The sequence below is a fragment of the Ovis aries genome, chromosome 1 (genome assembly GCF_016772045.2).
Source record: "Ovis aries strain OAR_USU_Benz2616 breed Rambouillet chromosome 1, ARS-UI_Ramb_v3.0, whole genome shotgun sequence".
In the NCBI taxonomy this organism is placed as follows: Eukaryota; Metazoa; Chordata; class Mammalia; order Artiodactyla; family Bovidae; genus Ovis; species Ovis aries.
Genome location: NC_056054.1, coordinates 34,764,227 through 34,790,062, shown reverse-complemented (window position 1 = coordinate 34,790,062; position 25,836 = coordinate 34,764,227). Strand labels below are relative to the sequence as shown.

The following is a 25,836-nucleotide window of genomic DNA, read 5'->3' as shown; positions in this document are numbered from 1 at the left end:
ACAATTTACTGAGCACGAAATGTGGCAGGCACTACAGCAGATGGGACTACAACAGTTCACCAGAGTTAGGGGACACTCCCATAGAAGTTCACATTACAAAAGCAGACATATTAGTGTTTAAATCACAATTTAATTACATAGAACACATAACAGTTTGTTGCCTCTAAGTGCTAAAAGTATGGTTGTGACTTTTTTATATTTTCTGAGTTTTCTACTATATACACATGGTACTACTTTAATCTCTGCCCTGAAGTAGCATAAGGGTAAAAAATAAAATCATATTTACCAAAAAAGCAGCTGTTTTTTAAATGACAATATTTGATGATGGCAAGAACATAGGATTCATTGTCATTGCTTTGTCTAAGTAGTTATAATAGTTTTGGAATATCATTTCAAGCATCTTAACAATGTTCTTATACTTTGACCTAAAAATTTTATTTGATAGATAAACCTACGAATGAGATTAAGACAATAAACCAAAATAAGGGGAAAAACTTTCTATATAAATATGCTGCCTGTAGCCTTATTTTTAGGAGAAAAAAAAAAAAAAGACATGGAAACAAAATTTTTCCAACAACAGGACGTTGACTAGGTAAACTATGCTATATCCATTCAACTGAAAGAATACTACCCAGCGAGTCTTTTATTTTGTAGTCTGCTTCATATACAAAGTGTCTTCTTTGCTGCTGCATTCCCAGTACTTAGCATAACATTAAATATTAAGTTATATCTATATAACATGAGAACATTTAGTTTAAAAACACAAATCATATGATCACAAATCATGTGATATGATCATACAAACCAAGTGTGTGTTTGTATTATGATAAACAATCACAGCATTGAAAAAAATGCACTGTTAAGAAAATATACCAAAAGGTTATGAGCAGTTGTCTCTGGGAACCTTACAATGTATTTTCACCGGAAGTGTTTATACTTTTGTAACAGAGACGGTGAACTGTGGCAGTCTGCCTGGCTGTTTCACAAGCCTGCCTCCCTAGAAGTTGGGAGTAGCCACGTGCCTGAGTTCTACCCAGTGAAATGAGAGGGAAGTGGTTTACACCTGATCTACTGCGTATCTCCCATGCAATCTTGGCTGTCTTCCCCAATCCACAGTTGGACAATGTCAAGTGAATCTGAGAACTCCATAGTGAAGAAGGCTGAACCTCCGTCAGCTTGGGACTCTGCATGATTGTGTGGAACAGAGCCCCTTCCACACTGGACAAGAAGTAAACTCCTACCTTGCTAAGCCTTGAGGTCATGGGGTTTACCTGTTGCTGCAGGTACAATAACATTCTTTGAAAATACTTATAGTTAATGAAGAAAATATATTCAAGGAAGTAAAAGATTTTATGAAAATAGTACTTACAAATATTTAAGAAAAAGTATGAAATAAGGGAAAGAATAGTCTGGTAGACAGTAGACTACTCTTTAGTTGTCTAATACAGACAATGCTAAAACAAGTTAAACATATTTTCAAAGCTCAATTTTCATAAAGGCAAATGTTAATTGTAAGAGCTAAAGATTACGTTACTTACAGTAGTCATTTTCTCCAGTGAGGTTACTACAACATTTAAACTGTCCCTATGAAGTCATGTGCAGTTATTGCACCTGTTTCTATTTACTGAATAAAAGAAGAGAATTTTATGCAGAGCCTAAAAGCCTATGGATTTACTTTTTGCTTTAAGATATAATCATTTATTAATTACTTAAATCATTGAAAATTATCAATGATTTTTACTTGCAACATATTTATCTTTCCCTTGCAAATAGGGACCTGACTGGCCAGGCAGGGTGGTAAGGAGCAAAGCACTGTGACAAAGATCCATGAAGCAGGGGTATGGACCCCATCAGAACCCGAGTCACAAAGACTAAAATGCTGGAAGACAAGCCACTCACATTTCTTGCTTTCTCTAAGTACATTTTGTATCTTTCCTCCATTGCTTTCATATCTTCATCTTTCTTCTGAAGAGCAGCTTCAAGCTCATTGATCTTTTGTACTATTGTTGAGAAAAAAGAGAGACATGACCAATTTGAAATACTCCCTCCTCACATAAAAAGAGTACATGTATTTTCTAAAGACTGATAAAGAAAACTTAAAAGAGAAGCCTTTTATTCCTTCTTTATAGTGAATTCTCTAAAACTTCTGAACTATACCTAAGACATCCCTGTTCATTTTGTATTTTTTCTTAAAAATATCAATAATCTGCATTACCAACCTATTTTTCTCCTTTCTAGCAAGTATTTCAATGAGCAAATACAGCTTATAATTTAAGCACAACCATCACAAAATAAAATGTTCTTTCTACATATCTGAAGTTCATTTTAATCTGATTACAAATTTTATTTACACTTCCATATTACTAATTCTATTATATTTTACAATGTTTGATACTCCTATATATCCTTCAGTTCATTTATAGATTTACTTTTTGCTTTAAGATATAATCATTTATTAATTACTTAAATCATTGAAAATTATCAATGATTTTTACTTGCAACGTATTTATCTTTGCATTGCCCAAAGACTTAAATACACAATTCTAGCATCCTTCAACTAAAACGGCAAGTCTTTAGATAAAGTCTGATTCAGGTTTTTACAAATACCCACCATTCTGGTTTACATCTGGCTGGAGGTCTTCAATGAGCTCTTGTTTCTTCTGTAGTTCTTCATGGACCTCTGTTAGTTTTTCCCTAAGTAATGCAAAGAGCATGGAGGTTTGGAGCCAGAGAGACCTAAGAATGAAAACTGCTTTCTGCCATATAACATTTGTGGACTATGGACAAGTCACTTTCTGATTCATAATTTCCTTATCTGTGAAATGGTAATAATACCTGGCAAGTATTCTGAGGGTTGGTTGTGAGGATGTAAGCTGCCTGACACATGGTGAACAGCAAATACTTTAGTTTTCTTCCCCCCAGCCACCCTAACTTTCCTAAGAAACTTAAATATTTTACAGGTTAAACACCCCACACTGCCTGGCAGGCTATAATGGGGTCGCAAAGAGTTGGACATGACTGAGAGACTAACACTTTCACTTTTCCTTTCCACATAATGTAGTTATGACAGTTGTCTATTTTGTACATTCTCAAACAACACTAGCAATTGAAGAATATAGCAGTTTGGGATCATGAGCAGGCAGGTTGAATCTTTTACCATGTGTTTCTTTTCACATTTTGGTGACAGTGCTGAACATTCGATTGCATCAGGGTTTTTACTTTTTATAAACAATATCAGAAAAGGGTTTTAATACCCTTTTAAACTAAAATCCTTCTCCTCTCACATTTGAAATGAAGTATCAGTTTTACTTACATATGAGCTTCCAACTTCTGCTTTAGTTTGCTGGACTACAAAAATTAGAAAGAGTTGCTGTAAGATAACTATTGTGACAAAGGTAAGTTTTCCAGACATCAAAATCTCTTTACTTCCTTTTGAAGATGGATTATATAAAATAATAATGTTTTTAAAAATTTTATTTCTAATAACATACTTTCAAAACATAAAATTTTAGGTATATTTTTACTTCAAAGAAGACAGGAAAGAGAACAGAAAATTAAATTAGGAATAATACAAGAGTAGAAAGAAAAATGCTTCGTATTTCTAAATACAATGAAAGTAAAATTTGAACTTGAAGAAATATAGCAAATGCAAGCTGAATGTGATATACTGAGGAGTATCAAACATTTAAGCATCTAAAGAATTATCCATCTAAAATGTAAAATTTAAGATTTTAGACCTTCACTGAAGAACAGACTTAAAAAACTATATCATCTCTATAATAAAACCTTACCATTAAATGCAAGCACTTATTAGACTTCTAATAATAACATCAAAATGAAGCAACTGGATTTTGTTAAAAAAAAAATATTGTTAACACAAAATTTTCTGTTTAAAAGAACAGGAATTTAAGTGGCAACAGTAGTTCTGTATCATCTACCAAATAGATTGAAAAGTTTAAAATATATAACTGAAATGTATTTTTGATACCAATAATTTTTGTTGATTTTTGGCTGAACCACACAGCATGCAAGGTCTTAATTTCCTCACCAGGAACTGAACCTGTCCCCTTTGCAGTGGAAACATGGGAGTCTTAACCACGGGACCACCAGGAGAGCTCTCCAATAAATTTTTTACAGTGATAAATTTAAAATCTTTAAAACACTGCAATCCAAAATGTACTACCCCAAAATGATCCCATTTTAAAAATATTCTCTACTGTGGTTTAACAAAATTTGTATTAGAGAGGTACAATACCGTATATATGCACATATGAGATGCCGCCATGCATGAGACGATTTCTATTTTCCAAGCCCCCAGGGAAGAAAGAGAAAATCATATAAAGCATATAAAAGACAGAAAGGAAACTCAACCCTTTCAATCTTCCTTTTCATCTTATTTACTCTCACTCCATAGTTTTCTCTCCCATCAATACAGGTATGTCACCTAACATTCTATCCAATCAAAATCTAACACACCCTTCCTTTTTGTCGTTGTTGTTTTAGTTAAATACATTCTCCCTCAATTATTACTTCTTTTTCTCTCCGCTCAGAAATCAAACTAGGGAAACACTGCTATGTCTACTCACTTACACTGTTTGATCTCTTTTAGGTTCTCTTATCTCTATACCCTCACAATCACTGACCATATTAGAAATGGCAAGGCCATGAGTCTGTATGAAAGGAGGGAAGAATTAAGGGGCAATGTACTTCAAGACTGCTTTAAGATTTCTGTCCTTTGGAGGCTGGTGTGATCTACTATTTCCTGAGCGCTCTTTTGGTAGAAATACTTCCTCGCTCTCTCTTTTCCTCAATTTTGACTGCTAATTACTCTTATTAGGGTTTTTCTCAGGCCGGTCCTGTTTGGATCCCAGCACTACTGTGAAGGTTCAATTGTAGCATGCTATCTATCAGGAATTACATGAATCTAAGGGGTAGCTGTTTAAAAACAGCAGATACAAATCACTTTCCAACCCATATTACTGATTTATAGGCTCGAAGCTGGCAAAGTCACTGCATCTGTTATGCAGATATATACGGTATTTAAGGGCACCCCCCAGTGATAAGGGTAGCATTTTCAAATATAAGATTAATTTGGGCATCAGGACCAATTACAGAGAGTCCATCCACAACAGAAATATCATAATTTTTAAGTTACTTACACTTTCACCTTCAGACTTGGAGCCTTGTTCTTGTAAAGACTTCTGGAGGTCCTCAATCTGCTGCTGCAACTCTCGGATTCGCTCTTTGCTCAGCCTATTATAAGATGGGTTACATGTGTTTATTTGTACTGAAAGTCAAAGTAGTTGAGGATTCGTACATGTGTGCTAAATTGCTTCAATCGTGTCCAACTCTTTGTGACCCTATGGACTACAGTCTGCCAGGCTCCTCTGTCCATTGGGATTCTCCAGGCAAAAAAACTGGAGAGGATTGCCATGCTCCCCGCCAGGTGATCTTCCCTACCTAGGGATCAATCCCACTTCTCCTGCATTGCAGGCGGATTCTTTATATGCTGAGCCTCCAGAGAAGCCAGGTGCATTTATGCAATTTAACTCAGAGAGTATGCATTTAATAGCAACAACCAAAGCTGAACAACTACCTGTGGCTAGATATAATATATGGTACAGTAAACTACTTTCAAGGAAATATTCTTTTAAAAGATGTTTTTATCCTAAAAGCATATATGCCCACATTTAAAAGTTTAAGGTACCCTAATGAGTCAGTGGAAAAAGCATAACATTTCTGCAGTGAACTCACTGGAATAAATATTAAAAAACTAGCTCAGTTTTCCTTCAGTTGTATTTTTAATGAGTAGAAACTAGGTTTCTGTTTGTTTCAGATTTCCTAGGGTATTGCAAGAAAAGGAAGGCCACCATTTTCCAACCATTTCTTCATAATGTTAAAGAGACTGGCACTAGCAACGAGTGTAGCTTTTTAGCTTGGCAAAATCTCATTCTTTATAACCCTGCTTAATCGTTACCTCTACTGAAGTTACCAGCAAGACAGTATCTGTCTTTCTCTTCATATATATGTATACGACAAAACATCCCCTGCTCACTATAATACTACATATTTCCATTATTATATAAATTATATAATAATTACCTATTCACATGTCTACCTTCCTATATTAAAAGCTAAAACTTAGCATCTCCAGTGCTGATACTGAATTATATAAATTAGCAATATGTAATGGTCTCTTCGAGTTTCTCTTATGGCTCAGCTGGTAAGGAATCTGCCTGCAATGTGGGAGATCTGGGTTCAATCCCTGGGTTGGGAAGATCCCCTGGAGTAGGGAAAGGCTACCCACTCCAGTATTCTGGCCTGGAGAATTCCATGGACTGTACAGCACATGGGGTCACAAAGAGTTGGACAGGACTGAGCGAATTTCACTTTCAATAGTCTCTTCAAGAAGCTAAAATGCTATTTTTATTTTAGCTACAATTGATATAACAGTACACATACAAGGTTGACAGACAAGGTTCAAGTCTCTAAAATTCCTAGTGATCGCACAGATCCAATAAAGGTATGTCAAACAAATCCAAATACTTTCATTGCCAGAAAGCTATTTATAAGAGGCACAATAGCAATAGTGGTAACAGCACAGACTCTGATGTCTGATTGACAGAAGGTTCAAAGGCAGGATCCAGAACTCACTAGCTGTGTGATTTGGGCAAGTTTCTTAATGTGCTTGCACCCTCAGTTTCCTTGTTCATAAAGTGAGATTATCATAGTTACTACTTCACAGAGTTATTGTAAGAATTTCACGAGTTAGTATCAAAAAGAGCTTAGAAGCTCACTAGTAAGCACCACATGTTGGTGTTGTAGTATAGTCACTATGCTGTGTCTGACTCTTCGCAACCCCATGAAATGTGGCCCTGCCAAGCTCCTCTGTTCATGAGATTTCCCAGTCAAGAATACTGGAGTGGGTAGCCATTCCTTCTCCAAGAGATCTTCCTGACCCAAGGTTCAAATCCACATCTCCCACACTGACAGATGGGTTCTTTACCAATGAGCCACCAGGAAAGCCCAAGTACCACCTAAACATAATTTTTAAAAAATATTTATAAATTTTAAGCACCTCACTGGTATCAAATAAGTACACCATTTGTTTTAAACACATTACCTGTAATCTTCATTACAACCTGCAAATAGGTGCCATCTCCAATTTATATCTGGGATACTAAGTGTGAATTTAAGTAAATGCCCAGTTAAGTAAAGGTGGCATTCAAATTTGATTCCACAGTCTATGTACCATCTGTGCACTGGACTCCAGTTGAAAACCAGATTGCACTTTTAAGTTTTCTGTCATTTGTGAAGACAGATGAATGAAATTCAAGAACAAGCAAACTGCTTAACAAAGTCTGCTAAAAATAATGGGTAGTGAGAGATGAAAAAAACAAAACCCGAAACTTGCACAAATCCTAATTATCTGAACTACAATGACATCTTCCGCCTTTGTGAGTCACGATTCTGCGGCCAGGTAATGAAATGGCTATGACTGTCGACTAGGAAGGAACATCAGTCACCTCTGCTCAGTCTCCAGTTCATTCATCTTGCGGTGCTTCTGTTCCAGCTGCTCCTGAAGTTCCTCAATACGCTCATTCTCAGTACCTTCCTGCTGTAATCGAAGCATCTTATTTTCATGTTGCAGTCGAATGAACACCTCCCTGATGTTAAAAATCAAAATTTCGTTTTAAATTTTTTAAATATAAGAGTTTAAAAAATTCTTTAGCTTTTTAAAAAGAAAATTTCTGTCTACTCAACGGCTGTCATTTTGAAATGTTACTAAAGTTTCTAAAAGTTTTCTTTTAAAAAAAATGTACACTCTAACACTATGTCTCAAGAAACAAATAGTAAATTTTTAAAGGTACAAGATTATAGATCAATAAATGTTTATTATGCAACTCTCTAAGATATAATATGAATTATTTTATTTGATAATTTAGAAACTATTCACATTAAAGTAATATACAGCACATCCTTAAGAAACATGAAGAAAAAGCAATAGATTTAAGAAATTATAGTCTGCCTAAAATTTTTAAATATCCTTTTATGCTAATGACTGTCTTTAGAATTCTGTTTCTAGAAAACATTAAAGATATATATACATATTTTTTTTAAAAAAAGCAAATGATAGGAATGGTGTTAAATTAAACATAATGCTCTACTACCTGCTGCCCTCCTAAATCCCATTACCCCAAAGCAACTAATTTCAATTAATCTCAATTTCTGTTCTGAATGCTAGCATGATAACTTTAAAAATATAGGCTCATAGGACTATTTTTAAATGATTAATATCACTGGATATTACTAACTAAAAAGTGCAAGTTAGTTTCCAGCCCAGCTTGTAAGGAACTCTATCTTAACAGCAAAAAACTGAACAAACTGAAAATCAACAACTTATAAAAACTATGCAAAATGAAAGAATTCAACTACAAAAGGCCAAATATGGTATGATTCCACAAATATGAAATGTCTGTAACAAGCAAATCCAGAGAGATAAAGAGTAGATTACCGGTTACCTGGAGCTGGCATTGGAGGGGAGGCAGGAATGGGTATCTTTTGGGGAGGATGAAAATGTTCTAGAATTAGACAGCAATGATGGTTGCACAACTTGTGACTACTAAAATGTACCAGACTGCATATTTGTAAATGTGTGAATTCTATCTCAGTAATAAATAAAGAGGAGGATGTGAAGTAATTAATAAGTAAAACTGTTGCCACAAAAAGGAAAAGAAGACCATAAAAATACCAGGTAAGTCAAATACCTAGAAGTAAAGACAGCAATAAAATACCAAAATAAAAATTGGGTCAAGAGGAACCTCTAAAATGTGTATTTTAACTCTGGCTTACTCGTCCTGCAATTGACAGACCGTCTCCTACTTTGTTTCACTGCTGGGAATTTGAAAACTATGTATTTAAAAGGTTTTCAACAGTTTAGGAAAGGAAATTTCCGTCCATTAAATAACTGTCATTTTACAGTGATATCAAAGAGTTTAAGGATAGAAAAATAAGTTCTACACAATAAAGGCCATGTTACAAAAAAACAGAATATGTTATTGGGCTAGTAAGTGAAATTTTATTTCTGGTAAATTTTTAAACTGCTATAGTAGCAATAACAATATGATTTAGGAAGTATAAGCAGATGAGGCAAAGTATTTTCAAGCTCTATGACTCATAAAGTGAAAAAGGCTTAGAAAATTATGAAAAGAATTCACATTTCTAATATTAAGTATGGGTTGTCAGTTGATAAAAACAAATTTACCTATATTCCACTGGCATAATCTCAGCAGCAAGATTCTCATAACTTTTTGTAGCAGATGCATCTAAACAATATCAGCAACAAAAAAATAGATTAATGTCTCAGTATCCACTATTAAAAAACCTTTTCTAAATGCAACAAAATCCACCTGCTTGGTTTAGGTGATCCTGTTGTACTTGTGAACATCGAAGCTCTTCATTTGTTTCTTTCAGAGTGTCACGCTGTTCTATTAGTCTCTAAAAAAGAATTATTTATATAAGCAAAATATTTAATTCTGCCCCAAAGCATCGTACTTTATACTTAAGATAATTTACCTTAATATGTTAATCTGATAATTGTTCCCTACTTAATTAAAAATAACGTTTTAGTTTTAGTGCTAAGGGGTAATTTTCTCTTGCATAAATCACATAAATAACAAGACTTTATACAACACAAAGCTTGTGATTTTCCCACTAGATAGCTTATCTTTGAACCAAATGAATGTAATTATACAACAGAGTACAAAAATGTAACTGTAGAGTAATAAAAGCATATGGACTTTGGAGGCAAACAAAGCACGGCTTGAATTCAGTTTTACAATATATTTCCAGTTGTATTATTTAAGGCAAGCTACTGACTCTTTGGCTTTAGATCTTTATCATCAAAATACAGATACTGATTCATAAGCCCCTAAAAGGTGTTCTGAGTAGTGAATGAGGAGAAGTTTGTCTAATATCTAGAATACAGTCTAGTGTGTAAGTGATGTGAAAGACTTGTTATTTCCTTCTATTACTATAAACAGCATATTGGAAGTATGAATCTGTGAAAAAACACTATCTCCAAGGGATAGTATGCTAGGGCTTCATGTCATTAGCTATTTTATTTTACTGGACTGGATGAAGCACAAGCTGGAATCAAGACTGCCGGGAGAAATATCAATAACCTCGGATATGCACATGACACCACCCTTGTGGCAGAAAGCAAAGAGGAACTAAAGAGCCTCTTCGTGAAAGTAAAGAGGAGAGTGAAAAAGCTGGCTTAAAGCTCAACATTCAAAAAGAGACGATTCTGGCATCCAGTCTCATCACTTCATTCAAATAGATGGGGAAACAATGGAAACAGTGTCAGACTTTATATTTTTGGGCTCCAAAATCACTGCAGATGGAGACTGCAGCCACAAAAGTAAAAGACGCTTGATCCTTGGTAGAAAAGCTATGACAAACCTAGACAGCATATTAAAGAACAGAGAAATTATTTTACTGATAAAGGTCCATATAGTCAAAGCTATGGTTTATTCAGTAGTCATATATGGTTGTGAGAGTTGGACCATAAAGAAGGCTGAGCGCTGAAGAATTGATGCTTTTGAACTGCAGTGTTGGAGAAAACGCTTGAGAGTCCCTTGGACTGGAAGGAGATCCAACCAGTCCATTCTAAAGGAAATCAGGCTGGAATATTCACTGGAAGGACTGATGCTGAAGCTGATGCTCCAATACTATGGCCACCTGATGTGAAGAACTGACTCACTGGAAAAGACCCTGTTCCTGAGAAATATTGAAGGCAGGAGGAGAACGGGACAACAGAGGATGAAATGGTGGGATGACATCACCAACTCAATGGACATAAGTTTGAGCAAGCTCTAGAAATGGGTGACAGACAGGGAAGCCTGGTGTGCTCTAATGCATGGGGTTGTAAAAAGTTGTACACAACCGAGCCACTGAACTGAACTCGTTTTATTTTACAGCTGACAGTCAATGACAAATTTCTACGCTCTGAAAAAAAGGCTCAGGTTTAAATGATTTTTCCAGAACCTGAAAAGTAACATAAAGTTGTATTTTAAATGTTGATTTAAGGGCCTAGATCTGATAGATAGAGCGCCTGATGAACTATGGAATGAGGTTCGTGACACTGTACAGGAGACAGGGATCAAGACCATCCCCAAGGAAAAGAAATGCAAAAAAGCAAACTGGCTGTCTGGGGAGGCCTTACAAATAGCTGTGAAAAAGAAGAGAGGCGAAAAGCAAAGGAGAAAAGGAAAGATATAACATCTAAATGCAGAGTTCTACAGAATAGCAAGAAGAGACAAAAAAGCCTTCTTCAGTGATCAATGCAAAGAAACAGGAAAAGAACAGAATGGGAAAGACTAGAGATCTCTTCAAGAAAATTAGAGATACCAAGGGAACATTTGATGCAAACATGGGCTCGATAAAGGACAGAAATATTATGGACCTAACAGAAGCAGAAGATATTAAGAAGAGCTGGCAAGAATACACAGAGGAACTGTACAAAACAGATCTTCGTGACCCAGATATTCATGATGATGTGATCACTAATCTAGAGCCAGACATTTTGGAATGTGAAGTCAAGTGGGCCTTAGAAAGCATCACTACAAACAAAGCTAGTGGAGGTGATAGAATTCCAGTTGAGCTGTTTCAAATCCTGAAAGATGACGCTGTGAAAGTGCTGCACTCAATATGCCAGCGAATTTGGAAAACTCAGCAGTGGCCACAGGACTGGAAAGGTCAGTTTTCATTCCAATCCCAAAGAAAGGCAATGCCAAAGAATGCTCAAACTACTGCACAATTGCACTCATCTCACACGCTAGTAAAGTAATGCTCAAAATTCTTCAAGCCAGACTTCAGCAATACGTGAACTGTGAACTCCCAGATGTTCAAGCTGGTTTTAGAAAAGGCAGAGGAACCAGAGATCAAATTGCCAACATCCGCTGGATCATGGAAAAAGCAAGAGTTCCAGAAAAACATCTATTTCTGCTTTATTGACTATGCCAAAGCCTTTGACTGTATGGATCACAATAAACTGTGGAAAATTCTGAAAGAGATGGGAATACCAGACCACCTGACCTGCCTCTTGAGAAACCTACATGCAGGTCAGGAAGCAACAGTTAGAACTGGACATGGAACACCAGGCTGGTTCCAAATAGGAAAAGGAGTACATCAAGGCTGTATATTGTCACCCTGCTTATTTAACTTATCTGCAGAGTACATCATGAGAAATGCTGGACTGAAAGAAACACAAGCTGGAATCAATTGCTGGGAGAAATATCAATAACCTCAGATATGCAGATGACACCACCCTTATGACAGAAAGTGAAGAGGAGCTAAAAAGCCTCTTGAGAGGACGGAGGGAAAGATGGCGGAGGAATAGGATGGGAAGACCACTTTCTCCCTCACAAATTCCTCAAAAGAACATTTCAACGCTGAGCAAACTTCACAAAACAACTTCTGTAGGCTGGCAGAGGACATCAGGCAACCAGAAAAGCAGACCATTGTCTTCAAAAACAGATTTTTAATCTTTGCTCTTAGGTGTTTGTTGCCAATTTTGTACATTTAAAAACCCAAACTTCACTACCCCAGTTTACCTGAGAGCGAGATTACTGGCTTGACCACTCTCTCTTCCTCTGGACTCTCCTTTTTCTCCACCAGGTGGCCTCTGTCTCTTTTCTCCCCCATCTCTCCTCTATCCAACTCTGTGAATCTCTGTGTGTTCCAGATGGTGGGGAACACCTAAGGAACAGGTTACTGGCAGGATTTGTCTCTCTCCTTCTCATTCCTCTCTCTGATCCTCCTGGTCACCTCTGTCTACTTCCTCCCTCTCCTCTTCCCCGTATAACTCTGTAAATACCTCTGAGCGGTCCAGACTATAGAGCGCACATAAGGAAGTGACTACTGGCTAGCTTGCTCTCTTCTCTTTTGATCTCACCGCATCTCATTCCAGTTACCTCTAACTACCTCCTCCATCTTCTCTTCTCCTTATAACCCAGTGAACCTCTCTGAGTGTCCCTCAATGTGGAGAAACTTTTCATCTTTAACCTAGATGTTTTATCTTCGGTGCTGTATAGATGGAGAAGTCTAGAGGCTACTGTAAAAATAAAACTGAAAACCAGAAGCAGGAGGCTTAAATCCAAAGCCTGAAAACATTAGAGAACTCTTGAATTCAGGGAACATTAAGCAATAGGAGCCCATCTAATGCCTTCATACCTACACCGAAACCAAGCTCCACCCAAGGGCCAACAAGTTCCAAAACAAGACATACCACGCAAATTCTCCAGCAACACGGGAACACTCCCCTGAGCTTCAATATACAGGCAGCTCAAAATTATTCCAAAACCTTTGATGTCTCATAACCCATTACGGGTTATTCCACTGCACTGCAGAGAGAAGAAACCCAGCTCCACCCACCAAAACTCCAACACAAGCCTCCCTAACCAGGAAACCTTGACAAGCCACTGATAGAACCCCACCCAAAGTGAGGAAGCTCCATAATAAAGAGAACTCCACAAATTACCAGAATATAAAAAGGCCACCCCAAACGCAGCAATATAACCAAGATGAAGAGACAGAGGAATACACAGCAGGTAAAGGAACAGGAGAGTTGCCCACCAAACCAAACAAAAGAGGAAGAAGTAGGGAATCTACCAGAGAAGGAATTCCGAATATTGATAGTGAAAATGATCCAAGATCTTGAAATCAAAATGGAATCACAGATAAATAGCCTAGAGACAAAGATTGAGAAGATGCAAGAAAGGTTTAACAAGGACCTAGAAGAAATAAAAAAGAGTCAAAATATAATGAATAACGCAATAAATGAGATCAGAAACACTCTGGAGGCAACAATTAGTAGAATAATGGAGGCAGAAGATAGGATTAGTGAAATAGAAGATAGAATGGTAGAAATAAATGAATCAGAGAGGAAACAAGAAAAACGAATTAAAAGAAATGAGGACAATCTCAGAGACCTCCAGGACAATATGAAACGCTCCAACATTTGAATTATAGGAGTCCCAGAAGAAGAAGACAGAAAGAAAGATCATGAGAAAATCCTTGAGGAGATAATAGTTGAAAACTTCCCTAAAATGGGGAAGGAAATAATCACCCAAGTCCAAGAAACACAGAGAGTTCCAAATAGGATAAACCCAAGGCGAAACACCCCAAGACACATATTAATCAAATTAACAAAGATCAAACACAAAGAACAAATATTAAAAGCAGCAAGGGAAAAACAACAAATAACACACAAGGGGATTCCCATAAGGATAACAGCTGATCTTTCAATAGAAACTCTTCAGGCCAGGAGGGAATGGCAAGACATACTTAAAGTGATGAAAGACAATAACCTACAGCCCAGATTACTGTACCCAGCAAGGATCTCATTCAAATACGAAGGAGAAATCAAAGCTTTACAGACAAGCAAAAGCTGAGAGAATTCAGCACCACCAAACCAGCTCTCCAACAAATTCTAAAGGATATTCTCTAGACAGGAAACACGAAAGGGTGTATAAACCCGAACCCAAAACAATAAAGTAAATGGTAACGGGATCATACTTATCAATAATTACCTTAAACGTAAATGGGTTGAACGCCCCAACCAAAAAGACAAAGACTGGCCGAATGGATACAAAAACAAGACCCTCTATATGCTGCTTACAAGAGACCCACCTCAAAACAAGGGACACATACAGACTGAAAGTGAAGGGCTGGAAAAAGATATACCACGCAAATAGAGACCAAAAGAAAGCAGGAGTGGCAATACTCATATCTGATAAAATAGACTTTAAAACAAAGGCTGTGAAAAGAGACAAAGAAGGCCACTACATAATGATCAAAGGAACAATCCAAGAAGAAGATATAACAATTATAAATATATATGCACCCAATATAGGAGCACCGCAATATGTAAGACAAATGCTAACAAGTATGAAAGGGGAAATCAACAATAACACAATAATAGTGGGAGACTTTAATACCCCACTCACACCTATGGACAGATCAACTAAACAGAAAATTAACAAAGAAACGCAAACTTTAAACGATACATTAGATCAGTTAGACCTAATTGATATCTACAGGACATTTCACCCCAAAACAATGAATTTCACCTTTTTTTCAAGTGCTCATGGAACCTTCTCCAGGATAGATCACATCCTGGGCCATAAATCTAAACTTGATAAATTCAAAAAATCGAAATCATTCCAAGCATCTTTTCTGACCATAATGCATTAAGATTAGATCTCAATTACAGGAGAAAAACTATTAAAAATTCCAACATATGGAGGTTGAACAACACACTTCTGAATAACCAACAAATCACAGAAGAAATCAAAAAGAAATCAAAATATGCATAGAAACGAATGAAAATGAAAACACAACAACCCAAAACCTGTGGGACACTATAAAAGCAGTGCTAAGAGGAAAGTTCATAGCAATACAGGCATACCTCAAGAAACAAGAAAAAAGTCAAATAAATAACCTAACTCTACAACTAAAGCAACTAGAAAAGGAAGAGTTGGAGAACCCCAGAGTTAGTAGAAGGAAAGAAATCTTAAAAATTAGGGCAGAAATAAATGCAAAAGAAACAAAAGAGACCATAGCAAAAATCAACAAAGCCAAAAGCTGGTTCTTTGAAAGGATAAATAAAATTGACAAACCATTAGCCAGACTCATCAAGAAGCAAAGAGAGAAAAAATCAAATCAATAAAATTAGAAATGAAAATGGAGAGATCACAACAGACAACACAGAAATACAAAGGATCATAAGAGACTACTATCAGCAGTTGTATGCCAATAAAATGCACAACGTGGAAGAAATGGACAAATTCTTAGAAAAGTACAACTTTCCAAAACTGAACCAGGAAGAAATAGAAAATCTTAACAGACCCATCACAAGCACGGAAATTGAAACGGTAATCAGAAATCTTCCAGCAAACAAAAGCCCAGGTCCAGACGGCTTCACAGCTGAATTCTACCAAAAATTTCGAGAAGAGCTAACACCTATCCTCCTCAAACTCTTCCAGAAAATTGCAGAGGAAGGTAAACTTCCAAACTCATTCTATGAGGCCACCATCACCCTAATACCAAAACCTGACAAAGATGTCACAAAAAAAGAAAACTACAGGCCAATATCACTGATGAACATAGATACAAAAATCCTCAACAAAATTCTAGCAATCAGAATCCAACAACACATTAAAAAGATCATACACCATGACCAAGTGGGCTTTATCCCAGGGATGCAAGGATTCTTCAATATCCGCAAATCAATCAATGTAATTCACCACATTAACAAATTGAAAAATAAAAACCATATGATTATCTCAATAGATGCAGAGAAGGCCTTTGACAAAATTCAACATCCATTTATGATAAAAACTCTCCAGAAAGCAGGAATAGAAGGAACATACCTCAACATAATAAAAGCTATCTATGACAAACCCACAGCAAACATTATCCTCAATGGTGAAAAATTGAAAGCATTTCCCCTAAAGTCAGGAACAAGACAAGGGTGTCCACTTTCACTGCTACTATTCAATACAGCTTTGGAAGTTTGGGCCATAGCAATCAGAGCAGAAAAAGAAATAAAAGGAATCCAAATTGGAAAAGAAGAAGTAAAACTCTCACTGTTTGCAGATGACATGATCCTCTACATGGAAAACCCTAAAGACTCCACCAGAAAATTACTAGAGCTAATCAATGAATATAGTAAAGTTGCAGGATATAAAATCAACACACAGAAATCCCTTGCATTCCTATATACAAATAATGAGAAAGTAGAAAAAGAAATTACGGAAACAATTCCATTCACCATTGCAACGAAAAGAATAAAATACTTAGGAATATATCTACCTAAAGAAACTAAAGACCTATATATAGAAAACTATAAAACACTGATGAAAGAAATCAAAGAGGACACTAATAGATGGAGAAATATACCATGTTCATGGATCGGAAGAATCAATATAGTGAAAATGAGTATACTACCCAAAGCAATTTACAAATTCAATGCAATCCCTATCAAGCTACCAGCCACATTTTTCACAGAACTAGAACAAATAATTTCAAGATTTGTATGGAAATACAAAAAACCTCGAATAGCCAAAGCAATCTTGAGAAAGAAGAATGGAACTGGAGGAATCAACTTGCCTGACTTCAGGCTCTACTACAAAGCCACAGTCATCAAGACAGTATGGTACTGGCACAAAGACAGACACATAGATCAATGGAACAAAATAGAAAGCCCAGAGATAAATCCACACACATATGGACACCTTATCTTTGACAAAGGAGGCAAGAATATACAATGGAGTAAAGACAATCTCTTTAACAAGTGGTGCTGGGAAAACTGGTCAACCACTTGTAAAAGAATGAAACTAGAACACTTTCTAACACCATACACAAAAATAAACTCAAAGGATTAAATATCTAAATGTAAGATCAGAAACTATAAAACTCCTAGAGGAGAACATAGGCAAAACACTCTCAGACATAAATCACAGCAGGATCCTCTATGATCCACCTCCCAGAATATGGGAAATAAAAGCAAAAATAAACAAATGGGATCTAATTAAAATTAAAAGCTTCTGCACAACAAAGGAAAATATAAGCAAGGTGAAAAGACAGCCTTCGGAATGGGAGAAAATAATAGCAAATGAAGCAACTGACAAACAACTCATCTCAAAAATATACAAGCAACTTCTGCAGCTCAATCCAGAAAAATAAACGACCCAATCAAAAAATGGGCCAAAGAACTAAATAGACATTTCTCCAAAGAAGACATACGGATGGCTAACAAACACATGAAAAGATGCTCAACATCACTCATTATTAGAGAAATGCAAATCAAAACCACAATGAGGTACCACTTCACACCAGTCAGAATGGCTGCCATCCAAAAATCTGCAAGCAATAAATTCTGGAGAGGGTGTGGAGAAAACGGAACCCTCCTACACTGTTGGTGGGAATGCAAACTAGTACAGCCACTATGGAGAACAGTGTGGAGATTCCTTAAAAAATTGCAAAGAGAACTACCTTATGACCCAGCAATCCCACTGCTGGGCATACACACCGAGGAAACCAGAATTGAAAGAGACACATGTACCCCAATGTTCATCGCAGCACTGTTTATAATAGCCAGGACATGGAAACAACCTAGATGTCCATCAGCAGATGAATGGATAAGAAAGCTGTGGTACATATACACAATGGAGTATTACTCAGCCGTTAAAAAGAATTCATTTGAATCAGTTCTGATGAGATGGATGAAACTGGAGCCAATTATACAGAGTGAAGTAAGCCAGAAAGAAAAACACCAATACAGTATACTAACACATATATATGGAATTTAGGAAGATGGCAATGACGACCCTGTATGCAAGACAGGAAAAAAGACACAGATGTGTATAACGGACTTTTGGACTCAGAGGGAGAGGGAGAGGGTGGGATGATTTGGGAGAATGGGAATTCTAACATGTATACTATCATGTAAGAATTGAATCGCCAGTCCATGTCTGACGTAGGGTGCAGCATGCTTGGGGCTGGTGCATGGGGATGACCCAGAGAGATGTTGTGGGGAGGGAGGTGGGGGGGGGGGTCATGTTTGGGAACACATGTAAGAATTAAAGATTTTAAAATTTAAAAAATTTAAAAAATAAAAATAAAAAAAAAAGCCTCTTGATGAAAGTAAAAGAGGAGAGTGAAAAAGCTTGCTTAAAGCTCAACATTCAGAAAACAAAGATCATGGCATCCGGTCCCATCACTTCATGGGAAATAGATGGGGAAACAGTAGAAACAGTGTTAGACTTTATTTTTTCGGGCTCCAAAATCACTGCAGATGGTGACTGCAGCCATGAAATTAAAAGACGCTTACTCCTTGGAAGAAAAGTGATGACCAACCTAGATAGCATATTGAAAAGCAGAGACATTACTTTGCCGACTAAGGTCTGTCTAGTCAAGGCTATGGTTTTTCCAGCAGTCATGTATGGATGTGAGAGTTGGACTGTGAAGAAGGCTGAGCACCGAAGAATTGATGCTTTTGAACAATGGTGTTGGAGAAGACTCTTGAGAGTCCCTTGGACTGCAAGGAGATCCAACCAGTCCATCCTGAAGGAGATCTACCCTGGGATTTCTTTGGAAGGAATGATGCTAAAGCTGAAGCTCCAGTACTTTGGCCACCTCCTGCGAAGAGTTGACTCATTGGAAAAGACTCTGATGCTGGGAGGGATTGGGGGCAGGAGGAGAAGGGGACGACAGAGGACGAGATGGCTGGATGGCATCACGGACTCGGTGGACGTGAGTCTAGTGAACTCCAGGAGACAGCGATGGACAGGGAGGCCTGGTGTGCTGCGATTGATGGGGTCGCAAAGAGTCGGACATGACTGAGCGACTGAACTGGAACTGGATACTTCAAATCAATAAATAAAACCCTATAATGTCCATTATGTGGCTCATATCAACTTAGCAGTAAATTGGTAACTGATTCCAAGGGTCCTTAGGCCAGTGTGTACAGATGTTCTAAGGATCTCTGAACACTGTAAATTATAACTACAGTCAGGCATCAGGACCCCTATAAATCTGTTCCTTCATAAATGCAATGTGAACACTTGCAATTTGTCAAAATCAGCTTTTCAAAAATTCTGAAGATTAACCAAAGGTTTGCCATGATCTGAGGTGCACTTATTAAAGAAACTGTGCTAAACCTCAGTACAGTGAGCTTTTTGTTCTTTTAACTATCCTGATTACTATATCATCTTCTCCCCAACCATGGAGTAGCCTTGAGTAGCTTTGAAAAGCAGAGGTTACCACCACCTGGAAAGGCTGACTAGCTATGAAACTCTTCTTTAAAAGCTCCATGCTAGATATATTTTTTAAAAAAAGAAAAAGAAAACTATCACTATCTGGTCTGTCAAACAGCACCTTGGAAAAGTCCCAATCATGCTTTTCATTATTTGAGCTAATTTGGTGCTTTCTGCGCCAGAAAATATTCCTTAGGCATCTGTAAAAAACAATCATCAGCAATTGCTTTCATTATAGCTGCTGAAGGTATGATGCCAGTTAAGGCAAACAAGACTCTTGTGAAACACTTACAAGGAAGAGCTGAGAAACAAGACATCCATAGAGGATGTTAAAAAGTCCTAACATATTCCTGGAGATCTAGGAGGTCAGCTATGTACAGAGCTGTGTGCATGCCCAGAAATAACCTTAGAGGACCCCAATGTCTCAGCTCTGGATAAACTTGAAACCCTGTGCAAACAGGAAATAAAGGCAAAGGCAGAGTTTTAAACTTCCTAAGAACTGAAGATGTTTTCCTAACTAAATACACATTGAGTCCTTTGGCAAAGATTGGGAGATCTACGGAAATAGTTGACAAATCATTAACTGATCTTAACGGTTACTGAGCAGAGAATGCAGTAGCTGCACATTACAAAGGAAAAAAAAAAAAAACTTTATAGAATTAGTCCAAAAGAGTCACTAAAAAACCACCAAAAACAAAAAACCCTGAGGTTGGGAGGAAATCTGATTTCCAGAGTTGAAACACATTACTATTTTAAAGGTCATATTTTCAACAACAACAACAAAATACATGCAAAGAAACAGAGACATTCCTACACAGGGGAAAAAAAAAAAAATGAACAGTTAACAGAAAGAGTCAATGAGATGACACTAGTGGGGGACATACTAGACAAAGACTTCAAGTGAACTAAGACCAAAGATGCAGGAACATTTTCTCAATGCATTTTATATCATATCACCTTGACACCAAAACCAGGCAATGACATCAAAAGAAAATTACCAACCAATATCTATTATAATATGGATGGGAAAACACTCAACAAAATACTAGCAAACTGAATCAAGCAACATACAAAAGTGATTATACCCTATGACTAAATAGAATTACCTTAAGAACACAAACTGGTTTAAGATTTTAAAAAATCAGTGTAACACATGACACAAATACAGTAAAAGACAAGAACTATGTGTTATCCTACTAACCCAGAAATAGAAGTTGACAAAATCCAGAACCCTTTCAGGATAAAAACATGGAACAAATTAGGAATTAAAACTTCTTTAACCTGACAGAAGGAATCTACAAATAAAATCCACAATGAATAAGACACATCATGGTGAAAGAATGAATGCTTTCTTCCTAATGTTGGAAACAAGAGAAAGATACTCTCACCTTGCCATTTCCTTCAACAAAGTACTGAAGGTTCTAGATAGGACAATTTAACAAGAAATAAAAGACATTCAGAATGTAAAAAAAGAAATAAAACTATCTGTATTTACAGATGTCCTGATTTTGTATATAAAAAATCCTAAAGAATTCACTAAAAACTATTAGAAATACTAAGGGAATCCAACAAGGATGTAAATAAAATTCAAGATCAATGTCAAAAAATAAATTGTATTTCTATATGTTAGCACTGACATTAGAAAGAATAAAACAATCATGAACAGTTTTAAAAGGTGTGAATCTTATGAAAACTACAAAACACTATTGAAAGAAACTAAAGACCTAAATATATGGAATGTTAATGACATATTAATGGATCAGAAAACTTAATGCTATTAAGGTGGCCAGGTTTCCAAACTGATCAACAGATTCAGGAAATTTCTATCAATATTTCAATCTGGCTCTTTTGCAGGAACAATAATCTGACCCTTAGACTCGTATGAAATGCTAGAGACCCAGAATAACCAAAACAATAGCTTTCCAAAGAAAAAGTTGGAGAACTTATTTCAAATGAGTATACTTTCAAATTTCAACTTAGTATAAAGCTTCAGTAATCATGACAGTGTGGTATTACCATAAAATTAGACATATATATCAATGACAGTTAAAAATCTGGAAATAAACTCTAACATTTGTGGCCAAATGCTTTTTACTTTAAAAAAATTAATAGGTTTTAAAAACCCTGAACAGAAAGTACAAAGTTCCCATATATTCCGTCATCCCCCCCCCCACCAACTCCCCAGTTTCCCTTATTATTAACATCTTGCATTAGTGTGGTTACTTCTAAGAACTGATAAGCCAAAAGTGATACACTATTATTAACTAAAGGACATAAGTCTACATTAGGGTACATGCTTTGTTTCATTTTTATGAGTTTTGACAAAGGTATAACATGTCCATCATTACAGGACCATGTCAAATGATTTTTAACAAGAGTATCAAGAATATTCAGTGGGGGAAAGAACAGTCAATGTCAACAAATGGTGCTGGGACAAATGAATATCTAAACACAGAGGAAGAAAGTTAGAAACTTATCTCACACCACATAAAAATGAATTCAATACTGACCACAGAGTCAATATAAGAGCTAAAAATATAAAAGAAAACAGAGGAATAAACCTTTATAACCTTAAGGTTACCCAATAGTGTCATAGAAACACCACCAAAAAAACACAAAAGAAAAAGTAGATAACTGTTTTCATCAAATAAAGAACTATTCTGCTGCAATATACACAGACATAGACATACATACACACACACACACACACACACACACACACACACACACACCATTTAAAAAGTGCAAAGATGACTCAAAGAATGGGAGAAAATATTTGCAAACCATGTATCTGACAAGAGATTTGTATCTAGAATATATAAAGAACTCTTAGAACTCAAAAATAAAAAAGCAAATAACAAATAAAATATGGTCTAAAGAATCTGAAGAGGTATTTCTCAAAGAAGTAAAATCAGAAATGGTCAATAAGTTCATGAAAAGATGTTCAACATCATTTGTCATTAGGGAAATACAAATCAAAACCACAATGATATAATACTTCATACCTACTAGGATATACTTCATACCTACTAGGATAGCCAAAATTAAAATTCAATATGATTTGACAAGAGTTGGGAGAACTTGGAATCTTTTACAAACTGCTAGTGAGAATGAAAAATGGTTCATCCACTTTATAAAAGTCTGGTAATTCTTAAAAATGTTAAACATCTACCATATGACCCAGCAATACCATTCTTCGACACCTATTCAAGAATGAAGACATGTGTCCACATAAAAACTTGTACATAAATGTTCATAGCCACATTATTCATTTAATAGACAAAATGTGGAAACAACCCAACTGGACTTTGTTTCCACTGATGAACAGATAAATAAAATATGGTATATCCATATAACAGATTACTCAATTCAGTTCAGTTCAGTCGTGTCCAACTCTTTGCGACCCCATGAACTGCAGCACATCAGGTCTCCTTGTCCATCACCAACTCCAGCAGTTTACCCAAACTCATGTCCATCGAGTTGGTGATGTCATCCAGCCATCTCATCCTCTGTTGTCCCCTTCTCCTCCTGCCCCCAATCCCTACCAGCATCAGGGTCTTTTTCAATGAGTCAACTCTTCGCATGAGGTGGCCAAAGTATTGGAGTTTCAGCTTCAGCATCAGTCCTTCCAAAGAACACCCAGGACTGATCTCCTTTCAGATGGACTGGTTGGATCTCCTTGCAGTCCAAGGGACTCTCAAGAGTCTTCTCCAACACCACAGTTCAAAAGCATCAATTCTTTGGCACTCAGCATTCTTCACAGTCCAACTCTCACATCCATACATGACTAATGGAAAAACCATAGCCTTGACTAGACGGACCTTTGTTGGCAAAGCAATGTCTCTGCTTTTGAATATGCTGTCTAGGTTGGTCATAACTTTTCTTCCAAGGAGTAAGCGTCTTTTAATTTCATGGCTGCAATCACCATCTGCAGTGATTTTGGAGGCCCCCAAAATAAAGTCTGACAGATCACTACTCAGCAATAAAAATGAATACAGTGCTGATACATGCTACAACACCGATGAACCTTGAAAGTATCATGCTAAACGATGGGACCCAGTCACAAAAGTCATAAAGTGTATGGTTATATATTCGGGACAGACCAGGCAAATTCATAGACAGCAAGTAGATTAATGGTTGCTAAGGCTGGGGAAAAGAGGACCAGATGCAGAATAACTGCTATCAGGCACAGGGTCTCTTTGGAATGATGACAGAATTCTAAAACGATGATGGTTTCCAGCTCTGAATACACTAAACACCATTGAACTATACCTTTTAAATAGGTGAAATTTATGATATGTAAATTATATCCTAATAAAGCTTTTAAAAATTGCATCTATGGTCCTTGCTTTCAAGGAATTGACAGTCTAGAGCTGGAACACATGCACTGAGACATGACTTCATCTTATCATATCAAGAAAACTTACAAAACTGCATAAAGAATTTCTACAAGACTTTCTTTTACATCACTAATTTCAATTTGGAGAAAGAAGAACTGGTTACATCACTTCCATTCTTAAAACATCAAGGACAATATTAAAACTAAAACAGGACATACATATTTCACATCAATTACATTTGTGTTTACCTCTTTTTCCTTAAGTAAAGCTTCATGTTTTTCTTCAAGCCGCTTCATTTCAAAGGCTAGTGTGTCTGCCCTTTTGGATTCAGAGGAAAGTTTAACATGAAGATCCTGAACCTTTTATCAGAAACAAAAGTAGAAAATAAAGAGTATATATTGATAGCATTTCAGAGATCAATAAATGAACAACTGGAAATAAAATTTATAGTAAGATTACAGTCTAATTTTAAATATTTGTGGAAATGGCATATAAATAAAAAAAATTAAAATAAATTTTAAAATACACAAATAATAATTTAGCAAAAAAATAAGTCTTCTACTGTTTCTCTAGGGTGTTTGACAAATAGCAAAAGAGAATATTTTAGGTTATAACTCCATTCTCTACGTATTTATCCCTGGTTATCAGAAATGTTAATGAAACAAAATATCCCCAAAGTATACAAAAGCTCAGAAGCCAATAAAAATGCCACAAGGGAAGCCCAATAATACTGCAGTGGGTGGTTTATCCCTTCTCCAGCAGATCTTCCTGACCCAGGAATCAAACCGAGGTCTCCTGCACTGCAGACAGATTCTTTACCAACTAAGCTATCAGGGAAGTCCAAAAGACCTAGAAAACACAAACTCAATGATCAACTCTTGAATTAAAATTACAGATAGAAGATACATGTGATAATAAGAAGTACACAACTGACTACAAGTAGTGTTTATTTGGGGCTTCCTGGGTTGCTCAGCGGGTAAAGAATCCACCTGAAATGCAGGAGACCCCAGTTCTATTCCTGGGTCGGGAAGTCTCCCTGGAGAAGGAATAGACTACCCACTCCAATATTTTTGGGCTTCCCTGGTGGCTCAGATGGTAAATAATCCACCTGCAATGTGTGAGACGTGGGTTCTATTCCTGGGTTGGCAAGATCCCCTGAAGGAGGGCATAGCAACCCACTCCAGTATTCTTGCCTGGAGAATCCCAATGGACAGAGGAGCCTGGTGGGCTACACAGTCCATGGGATTGCAAAGAGTCGGACACGACTGAGCAACTAAGCACAGCACAGCACAGCACGGCACAGTGCTTATTCTCTGCTACATCCTTCTTAAGGAGTGAAAAGTTACCCTCTTTCAATTTCATTGATTAAAAAACTTTAGATATTTTCTTACCTGTCTCTTGTATGTTTCTAATTGTGTGCGTGCAGCATTTGCCTTCTTTAACTCCTCCTCTAAGCTGACTGTATTATGCATGTACATCATGTTTGTTTCCTGTAAAGTTTTCACCTGCTTGCGAAGGTCATTCAGATCTTGTAGCTTCTGACGATATATCTCAACTGTAGACTCCAGTTTATTTGCTTTATCAGAGGTAGCCCTATAATAACAAAGATTAAACATTACTGTATAAAAACAAGTAAATGCACATAACAGTGTTATTCTGGCTGGAAAAGGAGT

At 36.6% G+C, this 25,836-nt stretch overlaps 1 protein-coding gene across 1 annotated transcript in view; it reads right to left on the bottom strand.

Moving 5' to 3' along the window:
* HOOK1 (hook microtubule tethering protein 1) overlaps positions 1-25,836 on the bottom strand; it is a 75,794-nt gene that overhangs the window by 7,990 nt on the left and 41,968 nt on the right. The window contains exons 11-19 of the mRNA XM_015092009.4: positions 25,555-25,756; positions 24,412-24,522; positions 9,411-9,498; positions 9,266-9,326; positions 7,527-7,667; positions 5,160-5,253; positions 3,314-3,348; positions 2,612-2,694; positions 1,900-2,000 (exon numbers count right to left, since the gene is read on the bottom strand). Coding sequence (XP_014947495.1) covers positions 1,900-2,000; positions 2,612-2,694; positions 3,314-3,348; positions 5,160-5,253; positions 7,527-7,667; positions 9,266-9,326; positions 9,411-9,498; positions 24,412-24,522; positions 25,555-25,756 — 916 coding nt within the window. The remainder of the gene's footprint in view (positions 1-1,899; positions 2,001-2,611; positions 2,695-3,313; positions 3,349-5,159; positions 5,254-7,526; positions 7,668-9,265; positions 9,327-9,410; positions 9,499-24,411; positions 24,523-25,554; positions 25,757-25,836) is intronic.